The sequence below is a fragment of the Arxiozyma heterogenica genome, assembly GCF_036370985.1.
Source record: "Arxiozyma heterogenica strain weizmannii chromosome Unknown scaffold_20, whole genome shotgun sequence".
Taxonomy (NCBI): domain Eukaryota; kingdom Fungi; phylum Ascomycota; class Saccharomycetes; order Saccharomycetales; family Saccharomycetaceae; genus Arxiozyma; species Arxiozyma heterogenica.
Window position 1 is genome coordinate 385,441 of NW_027042673.1, and position 25,681 is coordinate 411,121.

The following is a 25,681-nucleotide window of genomic DNA, read 5'->3' on the forward strand; positions in this document are numbered from 1 at the left end:
CAACTGCAGTAGTAACAGTAACAGTAATAGTAACAGTAGCAGTTACTGTAGACACAGTGTTGTGATAATAATATAATAATAATGCATAGATTATTTTTACATTCAACAAGAGAAAGAAATAAAGAGACACCTCATACAAACTTTTCGTGTCTCCTCCAAAAAGAAATTTCCGGACGTTTTTCGCATCGGAAGAGAAAATTTGGCAGTTGTCCAAAACAGGAAACTTCTTTCGTGATACCAGCTCTTACTTTCATTAGTGAATTTTTATTATTATTATTATTTTTAGTAGGAGTAGTTAGTATTAGTATTGATATTATACAGATTCCTTTTGGAAATACACAGGATATATTGACATAATTGATATATGTGGAGGGAGGAGAAAAAGGTGAGTTTAATTTTAAACGATTGTGAAAAGTTCACAGCTCTCTTTGAAACAACAACAGTGAACTATCTGTAACTGTCTTTTCTTTATCGAGTGTAAAAGGAGGGGAGCGGAGGGGGAAGAAATAAAGGAAAAGATCGATAAGAATTCTGGTTTCCATTAATAATGCAGATAGGTATATATTATATATATATGTATATTTAATCAATAACTACAGAAAAATAGATAGGTGGACTCACTTTTTCAAAGCAATTCATTTTCAAATGAGCCCTTTATTGCACCAATGACTGCACTACTCTGTATTTTGTCGTTCCCACCTTTCGAAATGGAATATTCTATATCACCTAGTTTCGTTAATAATTCTATCCTTGTTTTCTCTTGTTTTAATTCATACGTCTCTAATATCTCAATAATTCCTTCAATTAAATCAATTAATGCTAACCCTTTCAAACTGCGTACTTTGTTCAGTGTATAATATGCTGTATTCCAATCGTCTTCTAGTATAGATTTCAATACTAGCTTAATATCAGTGGGTCTTGGTGCACCACAGCACTCGTATATAATATCCTCACCTATCTCGGTGTCTTCATCATCCTTATCTAACGTAGCCTTGCTTGCTTGCAAAACATTTAAAACACGTCTCATGTCACCTCTGGATAATTTGATTAATGCCCTTTCTGCATCTTCACTCAACTGAATCTTCTCATGCACTAAAACATTAGCAATACGACGTTCTATAGCCTCCATGGGCAGTGGCTGAAATCTGAAACGGGTACATCTACTTAATAACGCTGGTGTCAACTTGTGTGAATAATTGGCCAAGATACAAAATCTAGTATTCTTAGTGTACTTCTCTATGATACGCCGTAATGCATTCTGGGCCGCGTTGGTCATTGCATCTGCTTCATCCAATATAATCAACTTGAAACCCTTTGAAAATATTTGTCTTGTGGATGCAAATTCCTTAATTTGGTTACGAACAACATCTATCCCTCTATCATCCGACGCATTCAATTCCAAGACCATATTAGAGTAGTTCTTCCCATATATCTCACGTGCTAACGCAACTATAGTAGACGTCTTACCCGTACCTGGCGGTCCATAGAATAACAGATGCGGTAATTTGTTCTCTGAAATGAATTTACGTAAAATAGCCACTATCTCTGTTTGACCATACACTTCACTTAAATCCAAAGGTCTGTATTTTTCTACCCAAGGTAAATTCTCATCTTTATTATCCTTAATTGCACTCGTCATCCCTTTAAATCTTGACCTCTTGTACTGTATAATATATATTTATAATTTCTAAGTTGTTCCTAAATTATCCTAAGTCTATTTGTATCAAACTTGACAAAGAAAAAACCTGAATTGCTTTTGTAATTGATTATGGAAGTTGTAGTTTTAATCTACTAGTACACCTCACACCTCACACCGGCTTCATTACCCACTTCTGCCTATATAGTCATCTTTCTTTTCTCTTTTGTATTTCAATCAATTCTTCGAGACCAGAAGAATGAAAACTTTTCATTTTCCTTTTTCTTCTGTTCTTTTTTTTTTTTTCCACAAAAATTTCTAGTTTGAAGAAATTGCAGATCAGTGACATTCGACTTCTTTCAATAGAGAGAGAGAAAGTCATCGAATCAACCAACTATCCTCTAACAATGTATATTTCTAGAAGCATATCTTCTTGTTATAACTTGAAATAGACAAGCATCTATGTTCTTTTTTTTTTCCTTTCCTATCTCAGTTTTTTTTTTTCTTTTGTCCTGCACTACCATCTATTTGGTAGTTGAAGGTTGTACGTTCTAAAGTATGCTAATATTTCTCTCCTCTCCAGTAGCATAATTAAACCGTTCTTACATACACGTTCAACAAATTTAAATGATTCATTCCAATGATTGATTCTCTGATATTTTGGTTTGGTTGGCTTTTTATATCATCGGTCTATGGTCAGAAATATGGTAGATTCGACCAAACAGGAAATGGGTTAGTAGAAGATTTCATGGCCAATTCTTTCAATATATCATCTTGGAAACCGATCTCTGCAAACATCACTCCTGGACAACAACATTTTTACTCTTTCCCAATCAATATAAATGCCTCAGGGACCGGATTTGCACCAAGTTATGAAGTGTTAGTCTTTATAAGTGGTACTATATGTAGATACCCTCTATATCTACCTAATGATAGGTTTGCCATGGAACAGAACATTAAAAATAATGTTACAAATGATGTAGAATTGGCCATGTGGTATTCATTTAACAAATCAATGGCCACAAATAGATCTTTAGCAATACGCCAACTTTTTTCAGCTGGTTATGTGGAAAGTCTAGCCGTCAGTCCCGTTAAAGTTATTTATAACAGCACTAACAATACTTTGATAGATACGTTAACGTATCCGGATTTGTATGTCATGGTCCAATTGTTCAACACTACTACAAATGAACCTTTGGAATCTGCATCAGCTAATCAAGACCTTGTTTGGAATTATAACTTAGCAATTTCAGAGACCGATTTAGTATATCAATGGGATGAAAGGTCTTGGCTGGAATTATTGGATACCGATGACAACTCTGCATTACTTATGTCTGGTAATGTGACAAGCGACAGTCTATCTGCGTCTACTAATTACACATTGTATGACCCCTCCCTATACGACGTTTATATTTACACTGAGGAGGAATATAATAAGATAGTTAATGCAGATTTAACCTATTCTCTTTGTGCAATTAAAAATGGAAACTATTTGACCACTTCTGCAACAGAAAACACAACAAGTAAAAATTTAGATGAGAACCAACTAAGAGTCCAAAAATATGTCTCCTCCAGTAATTATGGAATGTCTGAATATTTCTATGTGACGGGACTAAATGCATCAACCACCTATTATTCATTCTTAGTGAAAAAAGTGGCACAAAGTGGTAATTTAACCGATGTTGGTGGTATTTTATTCGCTGCAGAATCATTTACTACAATGGATGATGATACCTGCTCTTTAATCCATAGTTTAGAGTTTTGCCGAGGGGTTGCATATGCAGTACCTTCTTCATCACTTGCAGGCCATAATAAAACATTGTTAGCTGCAACTTATGAGGCTATTGCGTCTCAACTGTACACTAATTTTTCATATGCTTTGCAGTTGATACCCTGCGATGCTGAGTTAGATGCAAGATACTCTCCATTAAGAACATGTGATGATTGTGCAGAATCTTATAAAAATTGGCTATGTGCAGTTACTTTCCCTCGTTGCACCACTGTAGAGTCCCAATATTATATTAAAAGAAAAAAAGGCGAAAGTAGGAACTCTTTTATTAACAGCTTTATCAGGCCCTTACGTGACTACTATGAAATACTGCCCTGCATCAATATGTGCTATAATATGGTAAGAGATTGTCCCAGTGCTTTTGGATTTGCTTGCCCATCTTCAGACAAGCATGAAGAATTATTATTACATAGTTATAATTACTATGTGGAAGATGCTGACGTTCCAACTTGTTACACATTAAGTAATAATTAAGGAACAAAAAATAATATATACCTAAAACACACACACATATATATTCATTCACCCGTCTATACGCTAAACCATTCCTATGAACAATAAGATTAATATATCTATATTTCTATACATCTTTTTAATATTTTTCACATTTGATCAATCTTCCTCTTCAAAGATGAATTTTCAGAATCTTCCATTACAGATTCCTTCTTCGACGCACTTGTATGCTGTTCTTCAAAGGTTGATTCTTCCACAGATGACTTATTATTCAAAATAGTTTCGTACTTTTCTCGAGCTTTCGTAATTTCTTCTGCAATATTCACCTGAGGACCCTTTTCAAACACCAACTTTAAAACTTTACTCCATACAAGTTCATCATTTTCAGTGAAATCTTCCAATTTAAATACATTATTTTTTTCCAAAGACCAATCCTTTTGTTGTAAACGTATTAATTTAACCATATAACTTGAAGATCTCATGGCTTTGCCAATGTCACTCACCAAAGAACGAATATATGTACCTGATGATACTTTAGCCTTGAAATGCAACAAGGGTGCCCTGTATGAGTCTCCATTTTCATCAATCATTTTCTTTTCTTCTTCAGTGATTGGAATTGGATCTTCAATATCTGCAATCTCTGAGGCTAAACCTTTCTTCTCACAATATTCCTTTGAGTAATATAAAGTATCGTGCAACAAATTGGCATTCAAGTTTTTAATTGTATCCTTGGATTCTTCGGTTAATGGTCTTAATAAAGGATATGAGTGATTTTTTGTCAAAGAATCAGGGAAAATCGTCAAATCATATATTTTCACTTGTCTTGGTTCAATAGCTCTTGGCAATGGGATCCCCTGCCTAGCATATTCATGTAAAGGTTTACCATCCATTTTCAAAGCTGCATATATAGGAGGAGTCTGTTTTAAATTACCCTCGAACTTTTCCTTAACAGTCTTCAATTCATCCATATCAAGGTGTTTCACAGAGTTTTCAGACAAAATCTCACCTTCGACATCACCAGACGTAGTAGAAATACCAAACAATGCTTCACTTTCGTATACTTTTTCAGTGCCTTGTAAATATTCTGACAATTTCTTAGTACCTGATCCAACACCAATAACTAAGACACCAGATGCCAATGGATCTAAGGTACCTCCATGTCCCATTTTCACTTTAGAGACCTTTCGTAGCTTTCTTTTACTTGGGGTTTTTCCCGTTTGCCTTTTATATTCTTGCATCCTCTCTGCAGTAGCTCTAGCAATTTCCTTTGAAAACACTTCACTACTATTGAATAAATGTTGAATCTTCAACATAAATTGGTTGGATGAAATACCTGTTGGTTTTTCGATTGCAAAGATACCGTTCATTGTTTGTCTTAATGAAGAGTTTACTCAATATTCTGACTAACAAGCACTTCTAAAAATATTAAAAAATATAACCCATATGAAGCTATATATAATATCTATAAGTCTGAAGAACTTGATCTTCCTGTATTTTGTATCTCACTTAAAGCAATGCTATTGCATCAATATTATTTCGAATCTTGAAATTTTTGTCTTACAATCTTTATAATTTTTTTTTTTCACTGCAGCTTAAGAACACTATTGATGTAGTTATAGTAGAAACCTATATAAGAGCTAATACAAACATCTAACAAATACACTATCACCTACTGTGATATATCCACTAATTTTCTATCTTATTCTCTCTTTATTGTTCTATTAGAATACTTTTGTGTAATTAAATAATAAATCCAAGTTTCTTTTGTAATTATACATTAATAATGTTGGCAAGCAAGACACCACCCATTTATTTTTTATTAAGTCAATAAATATTACTTTCCCATTTGTTATCTAACTCAACGATCCTTCTTCTTACGTATTTGTCTTACTGTTCCCTTTAAACTGAGACTATTCCAATTTACATTAGTCAATGTTCTCTTAAACCCATAATTTTCTCTCATTAATACTTCAGATAAGTTTTCAGCAGTCATAACTGACTCATTACTAGATGTCATCGATGTGGTATATTTATTACTATCATCGTTGTGACTAATACCAGTACTCACATGATTTATCTTTTCATCTCCTGTATCATTTCTCATATCTGAACTCTTAGTGGCTGATTTTTCTTGTTCATCAGCATACTGTTGCATATTTATTAGATCCATATAATCCCTATATTTTCGCCTATGATTCATCACATACTTTCTACACCTATCAATCTCATCTTGTCCTAAAATATTAAGTTTTGCAGTCCTTTTAAATATACTTTTTTCAAACAAATCATTTGGATCTAATAATGTCTTTGGTAAAGTCTGCACCATTTGAAATAATATAATATCACAATCTTCTTCTTTTGTTCTAACATGGAAACCATTGACATTATCGTCATTACTATTATTAAATTTGGAATATTTCCCCAAGCCTGCTGAGGAAATTCCAGGTATCCTTATTTGAGACTTCTTACGTAATAATTCATGCTCACATATTTTTAAGATAGCTAAAGATATCTTAAACAAAAAATGTGATCCTTCATAAAATAAACAATCCCAAATCCTCAATGTAGTCTCAATAGGAACAACACCAATAAAACAGCTCATAAACCAACTAACAGTAGATAGTGTAATGGGAGGTAATTTAAAAAGAAATTCGTTTTTAAAGTGTTTATGTTTTGGATGTGCTTGATTAGTCAAAGTTGGTATAGTTTCACATGTAGGTTCAATAATCTTCCAAATATCTGGTAAATATTCCCTAATACATAACATTAACACACCTTGATCAATATTTACCCCCTCTAAATTAACGTCATGCACACCGGGTAAATATTTAGATGTTATTATTACCAACATCCAAAAGGACTTCTCTTCTTCAAGGAATAATAACAATAGACCCACCAAGAAATTCATAGACTGGCAGTAACCAATCTTTGGATTATAGATTGAAAATGCTACAAGAACCCTTCTTAATGCTGATATCATTTCAGGTTCACCAACATCGGAATTATCATCTTTTTGGAAATGAATGTTGTTCGGGAAAGTTCTATACAAATCTCTTTCAATAATTTCCATATCTAAATACACTTTATTCGTATCAGTCCTCTCAATTGTATTACTATGTGAAAAATTTCTAGTACGTTCCACTTCACTCACTAAAGATTTATATTTACCAATGTTTTTTTGTAATATAGCATCACCATCAGCAAAATACCACCACGCATCTCCTCTCCAATCAGATGGGATCCCCTTTCTAACATATCTTTTCAGTTTTTCACTTCTCTCTGGGAATTTCTTAGGTGGAGAGAGATCTATTTGTGATCGTATCTTATGTTTCTCCAAGAATAATGTCCATTTCAATTTTCTTCTTCGGCAATATATATTATACCGATGCCACCAACGGTCATATGTAGATTCAGCTATCCATTTTGTGTATTTTTTAAATCCATATTGATCATAAATTCCATCATCATCATCATTGATGTGTATCTTCTGCTTTAAGGGTAAAGATGAATTGTCTAAATGAAAGGAATTCTCTCCAATAATGGAAGACTCATTAAAAAAATCACTTGATGTTGAAAAGACACTTTTCGATATAACTTGACTATTCTTATTACTTTCATTATTAATTGAATTGTCTATTCTCTTATTTTCACCACCATGATTATTATTAGTATCTGTATCATATTCTATTACTCCAGACATCGCTTCTTCTCCATAAAGATCAATAAAACTCAGATTTTCGTCATTATCATTACATTTCTCCTTATCATCATGCTCACCAATATATTTGTTAGTATTATTCTTCGAAGCATTAATATTAAAAACTATTGATTCCTGTTCATACTTTAACTCACTGGAACCTTCTAATGGCTGTTGAAACTTCTCGTGTGCTAACCAGGAAGGCAACCTTGGAGACATAGTCTTTTTCATCTCCATATTTAGATTCCTTATCCTTATTGAACCATGTAAATCAGGAACAGATGGAGATTTTGAAAGCATATGCAGTCTTGGTAAATGTGAATCCATGGTATATCTATCTCTATCAATTGTAGATACAAAAGAGGATTGTTTACATATGAGAAATGCTGTTTACTGACTTGATCCTGTTCTCTTAAGTAATATACACACAGACACAAGCGCCCTTCTTATTCCCTTCCTCGTCTACTATATTTTTTCTATACTTGCTGATCAATTCTAGTGGTATTTTGAAAGAAATATAGATAAGTACAACTTACCTTTCCAAATTTGTGTTTATTTCTATGTGAATCCAAGTGTCGCAAAATATATTTCACCTTTGCAGAACTCCTTTAAAGAAAGAAAACAATAAAAATCTATCAGAATCTTTTATATAAAGAATCTGCTTGGGAAACATATATGGATGAACAAAGATAAAAAATCAACTTTAGAACTCCATCGCAGTAAGATAAAAGAGAACAGGTGTTAAAAAAGAAAGGATATATACCTTCACAAAAAATAAGTCTTTGCTGATGAGAGATTATTAATTGCTTATAAAATAAACTATTATATTATACACACACATAAACAAACGTATATATATGTACATATTAGTATGGTTGACAATATTTGGAGACTTTCCGATTCTGAAAGTATAGAAACTTATGAGAGTTGTATGGGAATGAACTTGGGCAATGGAATTTTGATCAGCAAGGATATTCCAAGCCCTGTGTTATATTCTGATAACATCCATTTTCAAAACTTTTGTTACAGAGATAACCCCATTTATATGGCTACTAAATATGTTGGTATCCCTGCATCCTATCTACCGATCGCTGAACAAGATTGGAAACAATATATCAGTGTTAAATGCAGTGTTGGAGGAAATTTCACCTCTGGTATATATCCACTATTGGTTGCATATGCCGCAAATTTTGTTTTAACACTATTCCTAACAATATTAGCATTCATAATTATCCGACCTAAACCTTATTTGCTTGTATCTACCATATTAAAAATAGGCTGTTTAATCTGTACAATTAATATCATTATAACCTTGAATCGAGTATTCAAATTATTAAGAGATCAACATGCTCATTTAAGTGTGACCATATCCTCTCAAATAATAGATTCACTCTCTCACAATGTTAGTATTATTTCATTACATTTTATTTCTTTAATAATGTTACAACTATGTCAAGTGTTCATTGTTATGAGAACTTTTGAAAGAAACAAGGAAAAGAGGATCATACTGTTTGGTGGTGTCATCCTAACAATTGTAACTTGTGTCTTATGGGTTACACCTCATTGTGCATCAATAATATATCATGGACAATTAAATTGGGATATTTTCCCTGTATTCGTATATCTATTTAGAATTGCAATTGAAACTTTATACACCTGCTTTATAATCTCGTTTGCGTTAAGACAAAGTAGATTCTGGTTGAAAAACCTTCAAATGATTTTTCTCACATTATTGACAATATTGTCTGTCTTACTTTTACCTGGGTTCTTCATTGCTGATATATCTAATTTGTGGATTTCACAACTTGGTGAAGTTTTCGATGATGCCTGTTACATTAGTTCGACCTTTTTGCCATGGGAATGGCTTAAAAGATTATCTAATTTACAAAAAGCAGAAAGAGCTCAGAGTATACTAGGTAGACCTATATATGATAATGAACAACAAAATTTTGCATTTGCAAAGTATGCATTAAGAACCCAACGTGTTCAACAAGAACCATATGACAATTATGACGATGATGATGATGATAGAATTGACCATATGACACATGAATCAATTAGTTTTACAGGTTGCTCGAACACAGATACACGTAGTGTAAATAGACGACGTGCATCTGAAGATAATACATCAGAACTACACTATTCAAACACTTTATCACCTTCCTTTGGTAGTCTCTCAAACCGTCCTATTGCAGGTAATTCTTGCTATGTTATGGATGATATAACTGCCGATCACGAAAGTATCGATGAAATCAACTTCAATCCCAAAGAGAAAAAAAGTGATTTACTTAAAGCTAAATTTAGTTCTGCCTATAATAAGTTCGTTTTATTTACTGACCATGTTATCCTCAAAAATTTGGGCTCAGAGTCACTCAGTTCAACATCTAATAGTGATAAAACTAACACTTCAAACAAAAAGAAGTACCAATTAATTAAGAGGCACATTGGTTTGGATAAACCACCTGCTACCTATGTTTATAATACAACAGACGTTGTATTTGATTCAGATGGTTCAGACGGTTCAGACAGTTCAGAAGATTCAAACGATTTCAACAATTCTCATATTAATTCCAACAACCAAGGCATCGAAAACGATCCTAATGATTATGACACTAACAATACTTGTGATGACCATTACAGTGATAGACAACCACAACAAGAAAACCTGTATTATGACCAGGATTTCGAAAGAGATTTTGGTAAACATTATTACTAAGATTGTTTAAAAAAAAATCTTCCCATTGAAGTTTGCACGAATATTATTAAAATTCTAATACCTAAATACATACATACATACATGCATATATACGCATATTAATTACACGAGATTATTACTTTTTATAGAATCAAATAGCAATAGTTAACATCATTTAGTATAATAATCCCATTCCTTAAACAATTCATTTACCTTCTTACCATACAAATTAATTGACTCACTAACCCGGAACCCTATTCTTCTTATTTTGTTCTTCTTTAATACCATAGAATTCCTTCTCTTATTCATAATAACCAATCTTCTATTGTTTGGATTTAACCAGTAAATTCTTTTAAAACCAGGAACTGGACTTCTTTGATAAACATAATCAATTGATCGACTTGAATCCACAAACAACAAAGAGGGAATATTTTCCAGTAAACTGGATATAACTTTTTTCACATTATTCTTAAATCTTAGATGATAACAATTTGCTTTTGATGCTGTTTCAAAATTTGGTAATAAAGTAGATAATATTGGTTCTGTTTGCAAAATGATAGAATTTGAAATAATTGCTTTTAATCTTCTTTTTGTAACAAGATTTGATTGAAAATAAATGTATATCGGTAATTGATTCTCTTGACGTTGCAATTGGATCCTTAGACCAGTTAAATCCTCAAATTTATCAATCAGTGATTCATTGAGAGATTCTATTTTATCACGAAACTTTATTTGATCATTTCTAATAAATTGGAAATCATATGCTAAACTTTGCAATTCATTGTCATACAATTTTTGTGTTCTTTTCAACTGTTTCTTGAATTCCATATCTCTATAGTTAATTGATCCATAATGCTTTGCATGATTATAATTACGACTGTTATGACCCGGATATGAAATGGTGTTAGTGTTCTCATTATAATGACCTTGCTCCCTAATATTATATAAATCTACAAATTCGGGTCTATCATTAATTTTTGAATTATGAAATTCTAATACCACCATTTTATTTCTTTTACTTCTTCTACCATATAAAATACCTCTCTCAGTATTACACTTACCGCTATTACAAGAACTCCTTTTTATATTATTATCTATATTATCTCCATTAATCCATAAATCTACATCTTCTGAATGAAGCTTAAAAGGACGTAGTTTATATAATAATTTATCTGGAATATTTTGAAAAGCATCCTTTACGATATTACTTGTATCATTATTATCATCTTTGTGGTATTTAATGCCACTTATTGAAACATTCCATGGCATAACAAGTCTTCTACTATTCACTCCTTCTAAGTTTGATAAATTATTACTCATATCATAATATTTATCACTACCGTCTAAAGGAGAAACTGAATTCCCTAAGAAAAGAGGTCTATAACCGGCAAACAATCCTTCAATATGAATGGAGGCACTAGAAATATAATCTGTAGAGGGGACACGGGGTACAATCATACTTCTAATTTGTTTGTCACGTTTTGGGATAACAAATTTAGGTATTGTATTTTTACAATTATTCTTATCATCACCACGACTACCGTCATTATCTTTACCATTATTATTACCTTTTTGAATCTTAGTACTAATATCTTTATCACAGCAATCCTTATCTTGCTTCTTTACGAGTTCCTCCTCAGTATTATCTATCTTCTCCTTTTGTTTACTTCCAGTACATATAGATCTAACACTTGTTAAATATAACTCCATTTTTTTGATGCTCCTCCTTGTACACATTATCATCATCATAGTCTCATTTCCAATTAAAGTGTTTCCTCTCCAATATGAATATAACCTTGTGCTAGTAAAGGCACTTCTTGTAGCCATCAAAGCCAAATTTCCAACCTTACTCACTGATGTTAACATGGTTGTTCTTTTGTACCTTATTAATTCCTTCACCAACCATAGACTCATAACATATAGGTATGCGCACACACCTTTCCTTCTTTTAGATATGAACACACTGACATCAACCACACAAGAGCATAAAGAAGCATAAATAATTGACTAATTAAAAGTTTGTTTACTTGCCCCTTCCTTACCAAATCTTCATATTTTTCCTTTATTGAGGGAAAAAAGCCAAAATCTACATAGAACTGCTAAACTGATAAAAAAAAGAAATATTCAAAACATAAAGGTAATTGCAAATGTGGAAACATATAATTTCCCCAGGTCCACCTCTACAAACATAGGTATAGATATAATTATATTATTTAACACAGTTATTAGGACAGATAAGTCAAAATAATTTAAGGTTGTATGTAGAACATCTCCTGGTAATTTATGCATTGAACTCTTTTCATATATCATAACTAGACAATATATTGCATATAAGAAAACCTAAGTAATCACATCAAAAAATAAAATAATAAAAAGATAGGAATTTAGAGATGAGCATGTCTCAAAAACCTGGAACAATTCCATTCACTACCCTTCATAAACAATTAAGCCATGAACTAACTGTGTTGGCTTCTGAATCTAAAAGAAGGAAAAACTCTCAATTAAAACAAACATGTGATAAATCTATCAATATTTTGACCACAGTACACAGTAATGAAGATTTAATAAGACATCCTGATTTTATTGTCCCATTTATCTTAGCATTTTCATCAAGAAATGTTAAATTAACTTCAATTGCTATACAATGCCTACCATTATTATCTAGTGTCCAATGTATTCCTAAAGAGAGACTCTCGGATTTGTTAGTCTCTTTCGTCGAAGCTACTCACTTGGCTACAGATATTCAATTGAAAATACTACAAGTCTTACCACTCTTTTTTAAAACTTATGCAAGATATATATATGGTCATCTTGTAACTAAATTGTTACAATGTTGTTCCAATCTATTTTCATTGGCTAACAAATCCATAATGGTCACAAGTGCAGCCAGTGCAGCTATGCAACAACTGATAGATGAAATTTTTCAAAGGTTATCTTATGAGTGGATTACCATTATTCAGAATGATATATCCGGAGCAAACAATAATATTAAAAACGTAAACTTAAATGATTTAGAAGAATTTCAAGATAAGTATTCTGTTTTAATTAACAATCAGAATATTAATGATGACAATTATATCAAGGTAAATACTTATAGATATGATGCTAATAGAATTTTTGCAAATCTCATATCTTTGTTAGATAACCAATTTCAGTCTTCTTCCACTACAGTCATTGCCACTAGTACAATCTCTTCTTCTATAAACACAAGTAAAGACATTGATAATACTAATGATGGCAATATTTTAGTTCTAAAAGAGTTGCCAATGGATTACGGACTAGAAATATTAGAATCCATTTTAGAAAATAATATGTCTGTATTTTTAGATTACCCAGATTTACAATTTTTACTAAGAGTTAAAGCAGTTCCTTTTTTACTAAGATGTATAACTACCACTCAAAACTTCCCAATTGCCGTTAGATGCTATCGTTGTATTAAACTTTTGTTAAGAAAGGAATATTTAAAAAATTTAAACTTAGAATTACAGGTAGTATTATCTCTTTTAATTCATGTCATGCGTATTGATTCTAAAGCTCCCGACTGGCAACGTGTACTTTCTCTGGAATTGTTTAATGATCTTTCTGATGATTTCGAACTTGTTACACTGTTTTATTTAATGTATGATAACAGCAATACTAAGAATAACGATAAGGATAATAATCACAATGGTGACAAAATGACCTCCATCATCCAGACCTTTCTATTAGAATGTCTGAATATTCTTAAATCGAATGACTATCAATCTATACTGAGTATTTCTGAAATAATTGAGGTTATGGATATGCCCATAATTACTCATGATTTCTCATCATCTTCAAATTCAAGTTCCAAATTTATACAGTTACTTGATAAAGTGTCACCGCCATCCATTAACATCACTTACATAATTTGGTTAGTATTATCGATCACAGATAAATTATCTGAAGAATTAAGTGAATTATCCTTAAAGATATACACAAATCGTACTGACAAAAATAGTGATCTGAATAGAAATACCATGATAGCCATATACACAGGAATGTTCGAACATTTATTTGAATTAAATAAAATATTTTTATATTCTACTTCGTTAGATAATCATCTTTTTCAAACTGTAGTAAGATCTTTCCAAAAATTGACTCACTGTGCTGGAATTCTTCAATTGTTGCCTAATCTAAACAAATGTCTAAATGTGTTTGCCAAGAGTATTATTCAAAATATCCCACTTAAAAATATTCCACCTCTTACTATTGATAATAATAAATCAGAAGAACCACTTGATGAAAAAATCCAACCTGCTGGCATTAATTTGAATAAGGAAAAGGAGAAAAATAGTATAGAAATAGATGAAGATACTAATAATAACAACAACAATAACAATATTTCTTCTGCAAATGAATCCCTAGAAAAGCATAAATTATATCCAAGAATATTTACATCAAGACATGTGAATCTGTTCAGAGCACTAATGTCTTTATCTATTTCCTTAGGCACAAATTTCGATAAGGTTAGTTGGGAATATATGTTATTAACCTGGCAATGGGTGTCATATTACATCTATGGACCCTCAATTGATTTTATGGAAAGCTATTACTCACAAGATGTTCCGATAGCACCTTCACTTTCCAGGAATGATATCAATTCGATTGAGGTTGGGGTATTAAAATTATTTGAAAACACACCAACATATTCAACTAAATCTTTTAAAACATTAATACAAAGTTTGAATAAACTATCAGATACCACATTAAATAACATAACTAAAAGTTATTATCCTGTAAGTTTGGACGGTACCATATTATCCTGTGTTTATAATAAAGGTTTTTATATTACCCAGATTGGGGAGATTTGTTCTTATAACACAGAAAGATTCTTAAACAATAATAAAGGTAAAAAATGTTGGGAAATGATTATGTCTTACTTTGTCAAATTAATCAGTTCAAGAAATATCCCGAGTTATTCTTTACGCCATTATGTGGTTCGTATTTTTAATGATATTATCAAGGGTGCTACTGAAGAGATTGGAATGATTGAAGATATTAATCTTAAATCATCAAAATTCAAATCACTGGAACAACTTGTTATAAACGCTATGATGGACTGTATAAGGTCGTTATCACAATTAACTACGTCAAAAGACGATATTTACCAAGGTGTCATTATCACTGATGCTGAAATTATATTGCAACTATTGCTATCTCTCAAAGGAATTTTGAATGAATTTGGTGACATGATTACTGTATCTTGGCCAGTGATATTTCATATAATCAATGTCCCATTTGATTTTTGGTCAAATAAGGCGACACTTATTGAATCTCAAGACATCGAAGATTCATCACTGTTATCAGGATTGCAACAAAAAAGAATGGAAATGATTCAAGGTTCATACGATGTTTTCAAATTGATCTCTGATGATTTCCTTCAATCATTACCATTAGAAACTGTCAGGTATGTTATTGATACATCAATTAACTATGTAAATCAAGATATGAATTTAAATATCTCATTTTCTTCAATAAGTCAATTTTGGCTAGTTAGTGATTACTTAAAGTCACAATTCAAAGAGGAGTTTCGTGACAAAATATCTGACAATTTTGAAGATAGAATAAATGCCGGCAGTCTCATGGAAATAATTACTTCAAAAGAAACATCGTTAGTAGATTTTTATAATGGTTTATGGATTTATCTTTTAGAGAGTTTAGTTAAATGCTCAAAAGATAAGCGACTTGAAGTCAAGAATGGTGCAATTCAAACTTTTTTTAGAATTATTGATTCACACTCAAATTATTTGCCAAGTTGGAAACTGATATATCTAGTAGTGATAAAACCACTTCTTACTATGAAACATCAGGAGGAAGATTTATCACAATATATTGATTTTTATGATATTACTATAAGTGGATTGGTCACTTTATATCCTACGTACTTTAGTGACTTTGATTCGACTAGAGCTACAATCAACATAGAAGCATGGATTACGTTATACGATGCATTACAATACTTATTTCATTCTAAATTTGCTGGAATCAAATTTGTGGCAATATCTAATTATAAAAGAACATTAGAATCAGTATTAGAACTTCAAGATATTCCAAACACTTTACTCACTAAATCATGTGAACTTTGGTTAGATTATAATATTGTCTATAGTGACTTTGGTGAACAACAAAATTCAAAATCTAAGAGTGATTATGATTGTGTCTATGAGTTGATTTTAACTTTCCCTTATATATATCAACTTGTTACAAAACATAATACACTTTCGTCAGACTTTGTGGAACGTTCATTAACCTTGTTTAATACTGCATCGAAATATCCTTTGCTTCCTCCATATTCTAAGGATAACATTAAACCTTCCAGCCTGCAAGAAAGCGTCTTAAAAGGTTTAAAAAAATTTGAAAATAGTCAATCTAGTAAAATTGAGTTATTGATTTTATTTCAGTTGAGTTCTATGACAACATTAATGTTTGACACAAGGGAAAAAATTATGAAAAAATTAGCACCCAAATTGTCTGATGCTAGTTTATCGAGAATACCAACATTTGAAGCTATTAGTTTCAGATCTTTAGAAGTTTTATGCGAAAGATTAAATTTTATTTCCAATATTCAAATAAAGGTTTCTACAGAAAAGATTGTTTTAAAGATATTACGGAATTTATCTGATACAATAATTAGGAAACCTCTCATTATCTTACCAAATAAAGATGATTTGCCAATGTGGGTTTTAGCATCTAAATCTTTTAGAAAATTATCTCAACATCTGTTTGAATTACCAATTCAATCATTATTCAGTGATTCATTTATTTCTGAATTCCAGAACTTATTTGTGAAATGTTGTTGTCTTCCAATCCAAAAAAGTTCAAGTGCAAGCGATTTTAAAACTGCAGACAATGATATCTTAGAATATGATAGCTTAAAATCCATTCTATTAGAAAAAGCTGTAATAAAGTTAATGACTGAGGCTAGTATACATGAATTCATCTTGTGCGTATGGAATGCTTCCTTTGCATACGTGCATAATGATATAGAAAACGCATTCATATCTCAAAGTGATCAGCCAGACATTGTTATAAAGAATATCTGTACTTTTGAATACCAAAATATATTTGGATCAACAGTTGAATCCAAATTTTCAACAAAGATTTCCTGTTCTAAATATTGTCTGGATAACCTTATTGATTTCCTATTATTATCTGACGAAGAATATAAACTATTAAGACATTTGACAGCACCATATTTAACTCTTAGAATTGCTCTTGTTTTAAAAAGATATATTGCAAACGAAAACTTAATTGGTAGAGCCCCAATTCCAAAAGTTAGAAAGATTGAACTTTTAACATTACTGAATGGTCTTTGCAAAATATTTGACATGATAGTCGATACAAAACAACACACCACTTACAAAGTCGAAATTGATAATTTCTTGAATTTACACCCCTTAATATTAAAAACCATTCCAGTTGCACATAAAATATCAGGATTACAAGATATTGTCTTAAATCTGTCTCTTCATTTTGCCAAATTAGATTCCCTTTCAAAATCAAAATCAAATAGTTAATTATATATTTATGCGTGTATATATAGTATGTACGTCAAATTGAGTACAATCTACGATCTATAGGTAAATTCATACTTCATCAAAAATACACTAAATCACTCAAGAATGCATAACATAATATTTTATATTATATATACTATAAAAGAGATTGTCTCTATTCACATTTCTGAATTTATTTAACAACCTTTCATAATGTTATATAAATAAAATATATCATTTCAATTTTTCCATTCCAATAATGGAATTAGGTCACTTGGTTGACATGCCATTTCAAAGAAACTATGATGCAGTAATTCTTCAGTAGATGCTCTATATTTGACATCCACACATAAACAAACACTTAAAAATCTTTTGATTTCTAATGATAATGTTTCAGGGTATTTCAACTTTGGTGTACCATTAGTAGCAATCAAATACAATGCTTTCAATGGATCCTCATTCAAATACGGAGGCTCACCTTCTAACATTTCAATTGTCATAATACCCAGGGACCAAACATCAACTTTTTCATCATATTCACGTTGCTTGACCACTTCTGGTGCCATCCAATATGGAGTACCCACCAATGTAGCTCTTTTACTTCTCTTATCAGTTAGCTTTGCACAAAATCCAAAATCAGTGATCTTAACTCTACCGTAATTATCTAACAAGACATTATCAGACTTAATATCTCTATGAATAATATGTTTATCATGCAAAAATTTTAAACCTTGACATGTCTCACGAACAATGTAAGCAATTTGAGGTTCAGTTAATGGAGAATGAGTGATTGGATCAGCTGGACTATTGTCAATGATATCGGTTAAAGACCCACCTTCCATAAACTCCATAACTACCCATAAATCATCTTCTGTCTTTAAATATGCTTCAAGGAAATTAACAATATTTTTATGGCGAGAATCTTTCATTACAAGGATTTCATTAATTATCAACTCTTTACGTGGTTGTTTAGATAAAATGATTTGCTTGATGGCAACTTTATCTCCCACTTGAATATTATCGTAAACTTCTTCGTCATAAGTCTCAGTAATTGGTGGAAATTGTATTCTTTCAGCCAAATAAACAGATCCACTAGCACCTTGACCTGCCTTTTCAATCATGTTAAAGTACGGTGTTGGATCACAACTAATGGTAACATTTTGTAATTTATCCATAATTTCAGCATTTGACATTTTTGGTTTTGACGACTTTTTTAGTTTAGTGACACCAGTATCATTTTGGGTTGATTCAGTCTTTGCTTGTTCTACTGGTAATTCTTGTTGAACTGGTTTCTTAGGTGCCTGTCTCAGTGGCTGCGGGAATCTATTGACAGGGTGATGATAGTTACCATTAATGCTATATTTATTAGATGGAGATTCTTGTTTCATAGCAACTGTTGCGGCTGCAAGACTAATATTTACATCATTATTATTGTTATTACCAAGAGTATTTTTCTGTTGTGGACGTACTGTAGGTGGTTTTGGTGCAGCTCTTTGAGGCTGCAGTCCAATTGGAGATATTACAGGTCCTTGTCTTATTGGTGATTGATTGTAATAATTGTCATTTTGATTTGGCGTGTAGCTTGTATTAATAGGCAAAGGACTAATCTTTTGTTTCAAATTATGTTGTGTGAATTTATTATTGAAATTAATATTATTCTGAATATAAGGATTTTCATCATTATGAGATGGTGAAATTTTCTGAGCTTGCTGCTGTTGCGATAGATTTTGATATGGTGAGTGCCTTAGATGTAATCTCTGTGGAGGTACAGCAGCTGAAGTATTTGGGTATTGATTCTTAACATATGTTTGTTGCTGTTGTGATAGTTTTTGAGGTGTTATATTATTATCCTGTTGTAATTGTTGATAATGTGGTACTCTTTGTTGTGGTGTTGCTGGTTTAGATGAAGTCACATTAAAACTAGACACAGTAGGTGTATTATTAGTTTGCAATTTCAGTTTATTTGGAGATGGAGCACTTCTTTGTGGCGTTAAATCATTTAAACCTACAAAGGATGTATTTGTACTACTACTAGTTGGCTTGCAACTAGAGCCTGGGGAGTTAAGAGATGATGTATTTGAGTATGTACTACCATTTCTACTTGTAGGCCCAATAGGGTGATTATTATTACTGTTACTATTATTCCCACTAACTCTTAATTCACGTACCCTAGGTGGCTGGTTATTATTATTATTATTACTACTTAGATCAATACCATTATATTCTTGATAAAATTGCAATACCTGAATAACAGCTGCAGAATCATTATTCCAATCTTCCCCTGTAATTCTAGAATGTTTCAACAACTTTTCCCAATTGGTAGGCATTCCAACAAAGCTACCAGTCTCGGGATCAAACCCAACATGAACTTTATGAGTGAAATTAGTTGGGGAAGAGACACCACTTAATAAAGGACATCTGGCAAAGATCGAATCCAACCATGAATGTAAATCTTGTTCAGTCTTAGTAGCAATATATATTATTTTTTTCGACGATGAATCCAGAGTGGACAAAGAATTACTATTATTCAATGAACCACTTGAATTTCTATCATTACTACGAACCACTTCGAAACAATTTTGTTTTATTTGGTTTCTGCTGACACTGACAATACTGGTCAATGGGATGCTTAGAATCGGATCATCTTGATTTTTTTCATTTTTGTAAAGTGTCAAATATGAATCGTTTAATACAAGAAATCTTTTTTGCCATAGAAAGGAAAAGACACCATCATCTTTATAGGAGACTGTGCCTGTTTTTCTCCCTTTCATCTGTTGTGTTAAAGGACCAGAAAATGACCTATTCATATTTGTACTACTGCTATTGCTACTGTTGTATAAATTGCTTTGAGATGAATTAAGAGAGTTAACACTCCTGTTTAAATCCAATTGACGCATAAACTTAGTAATGGGTTGCGTTTGATTAAAAGCTGCTGATCCTGTCCTTGTTACAGGGGGTCTTGGAGCGGGACCGATATTGTTAAAATCATTATCAGACATATCATTTGCAGCAGCAAAGAGAGACATAGTCAATACGCTTTTTTATCCTTATTTTTCTTATTATCGTTAATCCTAATTTTAATCTTAATATTAATTAACAAAACTATGTATTAATGTATCTATCTATTTAGTATACCAAGTGCAATTTCTATAATTGATTGATTGTCTAACGTATAATTAAATGTATGTTATGTTATGGATTGGATCCAAAAAGAAAAATAAATAAAAATAAAAAAAACAGAATAATAATACCAATCAAAATGATTAATTAATTCCTGATGGGTTGTGCTTAGACTATTAATAGAAGTAGGAAAGACTGAAGTGACCAAAGGCAATAATGATAGTAGTAATAATAATGGTGAATAGTAAGCTAGTTAAAAATGAGATAAAAACTACTAACGAGATTTGACGTAGATGGTACACTCTTTCCAAAGAATCCGATAAAGCCCTGACTTCCCTTCCTTCTTTCTTCTCCTGGAGAAATCCACAAAAGTTCGTGTCGTCGGCAGCAGAGCCAATGTCTTAGTTAAGTGCACGAATGTAGGTATTGTCAAGTCTCTTTGCTGCAATAACTGACTGGATCAAAATAGCTGAAACGTCCAATTTCCCTATCACTGATCCTCAACCCTCGAGAAAACAAATCGCCTTCCTCGGAATTTCAGATTTTCCCACAACAACAAATACAACAAAAAAAAAAAAAACAAAAAACAGAAAGAAAAAGAAATTTTCGAGAAGAAATTTATTGACATTTCGTGTCCTCGAGGAAACTTCCCAAAACGGAAAAAACGACATGTTTTCGCTCTCTTTTTCATTTTTGATTCAATTTATTTTTATCTTCGCGTGTGTCACGTGGATGAAAGCACTTCTTGGCATAATTAGAGCCACAAAAGTAAGTTATAGGTTAGATCACAACTTATTAGAGTAGAGGGTGTCAAGAGTTACGTGTCAAGACGATCAGCAGTGGCTGAAAATATCGTTTTAGTTTTATAACTTCTATTGCAGAGTGATGTATCTTTGAACTAAATGGTTCCAGGAATAATTCCAGAATTTAAGGTTTTACCCTTAGACAGCCAATAATCTCTTCTTGTTTGTGCATCCACAGTGGTTTTTTTTAATTTGGACGTGGTCTTGATATTATTTGAAACCAATGTTGGCGGTATTGAAGAAGGTTCTGTACTCCTGCTATCTATATAGCTTTCATTATCATCTGAAGCATTATAGTTATCCCCGTCTTTGTCTTTGTCTTTACCTTCGTCTTCGTCCTCATCCTCATCCTCATCTAGTAATCCCATTAGAATATCTATAGATTGCCAGTTTCTATTAGACACAGGACTACCACGACGTTTTTTAATCAGTATCTCAGGATTAATTTTTCTTTTCTTACCAGGCTTTTTAACCTTTATAACATCCTGACTATGAACATGAACAAGACTATGACTATCTTTTTTATTTGAAGTTCTTAGTAATTCAATTGTATTCTTATCCAATTTGTACATTTCCACGTCATCATGTCCACCTGTCAATAGTTCATCCTCACTTGGATTTAAAAATCTTTCATCACTTTCATAATTGGCATCTTGTTTTTCCTCACCTTCCATAATCTTAAATGTCCTTTTTCTTTCATAATGAAATCTTTCGTTCTCTATTATTGCTGTATTAACCACAAGTGACCTTTCATCTTTGAAATCTCTCTTAGCTCCTTTATATTTTATTACATTCCCCAGTATACTTTTCCCAATTCGATCCCTAAACGTACATTGATTCAATTCAAAGCATTTATCTGTCAATAAATCAAATGCACCTGCAAAACTTTTTTTAATAGTACCCAAATTAAAGGACCCACGACTAATATTGTTCGATGGGTCTCTTGGATCCTGGATCGCTATAGAAAATTGCCTTTTTACAGGCAGCAAAGCTTTCCAATGGGATTTAGGCACATATATAGGATATTCGTCTTCATTAAAACTTAATGCAACCTCGTCATATGAGAAGTTTTTACCATACAATTCAAAGAACTCGATCAATAACACACCAAGGTTCTCTGATATATCGATCTCGTTCATTTTGATTCTTGGATGTAGTTGTAAAAATGAGTAAACCATACAGATGATAGAAAACCCTCCAAGACCACCTGTATGTACGTCATTGAGTCTTCGTGTTGACAAAAATTGTTTGATAATTAGTACCAATTCACGCATTCCAGGTGTGACAGATAACCAATTTCTAATCAATTTGGCAGCTTCAATACCATTGGTTCTTTCAAATGATATATCCACATGTATATTTGAATCGGGTTCCACAAACTTTATAATAGGAACACGAGTCTTACTGATCACTTCAATGTGTGTGGCAAACCCAGATGCTTTTAGATGTCTTGCTAAATCATATAGATATTGTCTCTGTTCCTTGTCTCCTGTCTTACTATTAATCACAACATCGATATCTGAGCCAGGAAGATAGAGATCTGTAGCATAGGACCCGAAGACATGCAACTTTGAGTCTGGCCATAGTTGTTTCACTAAATAACGTAACATCTTAATCAAATGGTTTCTTTGTTCGATTTCTTCTTTGTTTGGTGAGATATAAGCCACAAAATCTTTTATTTCCGTGGTTAGCCAATCAGTAATGCTAATTTCTTTGGAATGGTCATGATCCAATAACCAGGGAAAATCAGGGTTTAGTCCTCTAACGTTTTTTGCACTCTCATCCTGCTCGTTTTCACTATCTTCATGATTGAAGTTTTCAAGTTCATCTTCACTATCACTGCTAAAAGCAATAAAGTCATTGTTATTCTCAATTAAATTACCACTTTTACTTGTCACAGAGTCATCTGTTTCATATTTGTCTTGTTCGGTTGAAAGCACATCTACTATCTCATTGTCTGAACCATTACTTTCGTCAACAGAATTACTATTTGATTCTAAAGCCAATAAATTTTCATATGATTCATCAATCAACGTTTCAAACGAATTAGCACCATTATGCTGCTTTTTATGATGGTTATCGTGATTAAAGACTTCCAGATGTTTTTTCAGTCTATTGAAGGATGATCTTCTTAATCTCTTACGGTTGGCAACCATATTGTGACCATAGCACCTTGAATATTTATACCACTTTGTATAGAGTGTTTATTTCACAGTAATCATAACGACACTGCCCTAGATGCTCGTACTATAATGTATTTTTGTGAGGCTCATCGACTTTAACCAACATTTCTTTTTTTTTTTGTTTTATTTTGTTTTTCTATTTTATTTTATTTTATTTTTTTAATTTTTTCAGTTTTTAATGTACATATTTTCCAACAATTGAATGATGACACAATATGCAATGTATGCTATATTCAATAATACAAAGATAACTTGGAAATATAATATAAACAGATAAAATGCATATATATGGAAGAACACAATAACTAGAAAATTGCCTATATTTTTTCTATTTGGACATATTAATTATATTAAATACAGATACAAATAAATATACATAAAAAGAGGGTCTTAGAGTTCTTAGAGTTTTTAAATCTTTTTTTTTATCTTGTTTTCACCCCGAAATTTTTATATTATCTTTGGGTGAATGAGATTCGTTGAATATAAATTATGCTTTGATGTAGTAGTAATAATATCAATAAAAGGAAAAAAAATGTGAATAACAGTTGGTGAATGAATAAAAAAAAATAGTTTATAATAAAGATAAACCAGCCAACACGACTAAACCAATTACACTGTTCATATTGCTGTCTAAAGCAACAGCAGCGTCAGAAAAGGCCGAGACACCTGGCATAGTAGAAGAAGAAGAACAGCTTGTTATGATTCTGGTTTCTTGAGTAAGATGTGATTGAGTGACAGTTGAAGTAGTGATATTAGATGAAACAGAGAAGGAGGAGGAAAGAGTATTAATAGTAGATGTAGAAGAAGAAGAAGACTTCTTGTGAGAACCAGTAATAGTGACACGTGGTGTAGAAGTGGTTAAAACTGTAGAAACGGCAGACTTAGTTACTTCTGGAGTGGTAGTGACATCGACATAAGTAATAGTTTCACCATTAGTAGTGACTACTTCATCAGCGGAGACGAAAGAAGCAACGAAAAGAGAGAATAAAGTAATGGCTAAAGAAGTGGCTTGCATAGTTATCAATTTTATGGTATGCGATATGATAAAAATATAAAGGAATGAAATATAAGTTGGTATTAACAGTTAATTTCTAAGGAAGGACTAAATAGTTGGAATAACAAAAAAAACAGATTGACCGCTAGTAAGCTCTTGAATAATGTTTTTGTTTTTGTTTTGTCTTATCTTGTTCTATATTAACTGGATGATAACTATGATACAGGAGATGAAAAGGGATGCTTGACCTATCCTTTCAAGATTCTCAAAAACACACTGGCTTATATATGTTGCAATCCAATCTTTTTTTTTTTTTAAAGAAAGATATATCTAGAGACTTCCTATGTCCATTAATAAAACCAACATTAAAGCAGGAGAACACGTTAAGAAAATACAAGTAATTGTTATAATAATCATATTATTTTAGTTTCCTTTATTTTAATGGATTCTTTTTTCGTTTTGGCGTTTGAACACGAAATATTAATCATGTTGGACAAAACCATGTAACAATGACACATAAAACAATCATTTGAAAAAGTCCACAATTACTTCTTTTTTTTTTTTTTTTTTTGTTTGTTCTAAAAAAGTTTACCATTAAATAAACAAAACCCAATAGAGTGGAACTTAACTGTAATAGGGCATTACACGTCTGTTTGTCTTTTGTTTGATCCATTCAAATCAAATCAAATCAGATCAAATCATCACGATAATAATAACAATAATAACAAATGGTGGTAGTAGCAATTTTGTTCTAAATATTGTTATCCTTGCTTCAATTGTATCTTACTATATCC

General features: G+C 31.8%; 10 protein-coding genes across 10 annotated transcripts; 3 read left to right on the forward strand and 7 right to left on the reverse strand.

Moving 5' to 3' along the window:
- Nucleotides 1-625: 625 nt before the first annotated feature.
- RFC3 (replication factor C subunit 3) lies at nt 626-1,639 on the reverse strand (the record flags this gene model as incomplete). The annotated part of the gene is made up of 1 exon (XM_064859020.1): nt 626-1,639. One exon carries the CDS (start codon nt 1,637-1,639, stop codon nt 626-628), a length of 1,014 nt encoding a protein of 337 aa, XP_064714236.1.
- A 637-nt stretch (nt 1,640-2,276) lies between these two features.
- Nucleotides 2,277-3,899, forward strand: MID1 (Mid1p; the record flags this gene model as incomplete). The annotated part of the gene is made up of 1 exon (XM_064859021.1): nt 2,277-3,899. One exon carries the CDS (start codon nt 2,277-2,279, stop codon nt 3,897-3,899), a length of 1,623 nt encoding a protein of 540 aa, XP_064714237.1.
- Nucleotides 3,900-4,027: 128 nt separating this feature from the next.
- PUS4 (pseudouridine synthase PUS4) lies at nt 4,028-5,245 on the reverse strand (the record flags this gene model as incomplete). Its single annotated transcript, XM_064859022.1, has 1 exon — nt 4,028-5,245. One exon carries the CDS (start codon nt 5,243-5,245, stop codon nt 4,028-4,030), a length of 1,218 nt encoding a protein of 405 aa, XP_064714238.1.
- Nucleotides 5,246-5,736: 491 nt separating this feature from the next.
- On the reverse strand, nt 5,737-7,902 carry MSB3 (Rab GTPase-activating protein MSB3; the record flags this gene model as incomplete). The annotated part of the gene is made up of 1 exon (XM_064859023.1): nt 5,737-7,902. One exon carries the CDS (start codon nt 7,900-7,902, stop codon nt 5,737-5,739), a length of 2,166 nt encoding a protein of 721 aa, XP_064714239.1.
- A 544-nt stretch (nt 7,903-8,446) lies between these two features.
- RIM21 (Rim21p) lies at nt 8,447-10,291 on the forward strand (the record flags this gene model as incomplete). Its single annotated transcript, XM_064859024.1, has 1 exon — nt 8,447-10,291. One exon carries the CDS (start codon nt 8,447-8,449, stop codon nt 10,289-10,291), a length of 1,845 nt encoding a protein of 614 aa, XP_064714240.1.
- Nucleotides 10,292-10,441: 150 nt separating this feature from the next.
- MRX6 (Mrx6p) lies at nt 10,442-12,184 on the reverse strand (the record flags this gene model as incomplete). Its single annotated transcript, XM_064859025.1, has 1 exon — nt 10,442-12,184. The coding sequence occupies one exon, from the start codon at nt 12,182-12,184 to the stop codon at nt 10,442-10,444; it is 1,743 nt and encodes a 580-aa protein (XP_064714241.1).
- Nucleotides 12,185-12,660: 476 nt separating this feature from the next.
- On the forward strand, nt 12,661-17,808 carry MON2 (Mon2p; the record flags this gene model as incomplete). Its single annotated transcript, XM_064859026.1, has 1 exon — nt 12,661-17,808. One exon carries the CDS (start codon nt 12,661-12,663, stop codon nt 17,806-17,808), a length of 5,148 nt encoding a protein of 1,715 aa, XP_064714242.1.
- A 218-nt stretch (nt 17,809-18,026) lies between these two features.
- CLA4 (serine/threonine protein kinase CLA4) lies at nt 18,027-20,813 on the reverse strand (the record flags this gene model as incomplete). Its single annotated transcript, XM_064859027.1, has 1 exon — nt 18,027-20,813. One exon carries the CDS (start codon nt 20,811-20,813, stop codon nt 18,027-18,029), a length of 2,787 nt encoding a protein of 928 aa, XP_064714243.1.
- A 992-nt stretch (nt 20,814-21,805) lies between these two features.
- TRF5 (non-canonical poly(A) polymerase TRF5) lies at nt 21,806-23,866 on the reverse strand (the record flags this gene model as incomplete). Its single annotated transcript, XM_064859028.1, has 1 exon — nt 21,806-23,866. One exon carries the CDS (start codon nt 23,864-23,866, stop codon nt 21,806-21,808), a length of 2,061 nt encoding a protein of 686 aa, XP_064714244.1.
- A 598-nt stretch (nt 23,867-24,464) lies between these two features.
- TOS6 (Tos6p) lies at nt 24,465-24,908 on the reverse strand (the record flags this gene model as incomplete). The annotated part of the gene is made up of 1 exon (XM_064859029.1): nt 24,465-24,908. One exon carries the CDS (start codon nt 24,906-24,908, stop codon nt 24,465-24,467), a length of 444 nt encoding a protein of 147 aa, XP_064714245.1.
- Nucleotides 24,909-25,681: the final 773 nt, after the last annotated feature.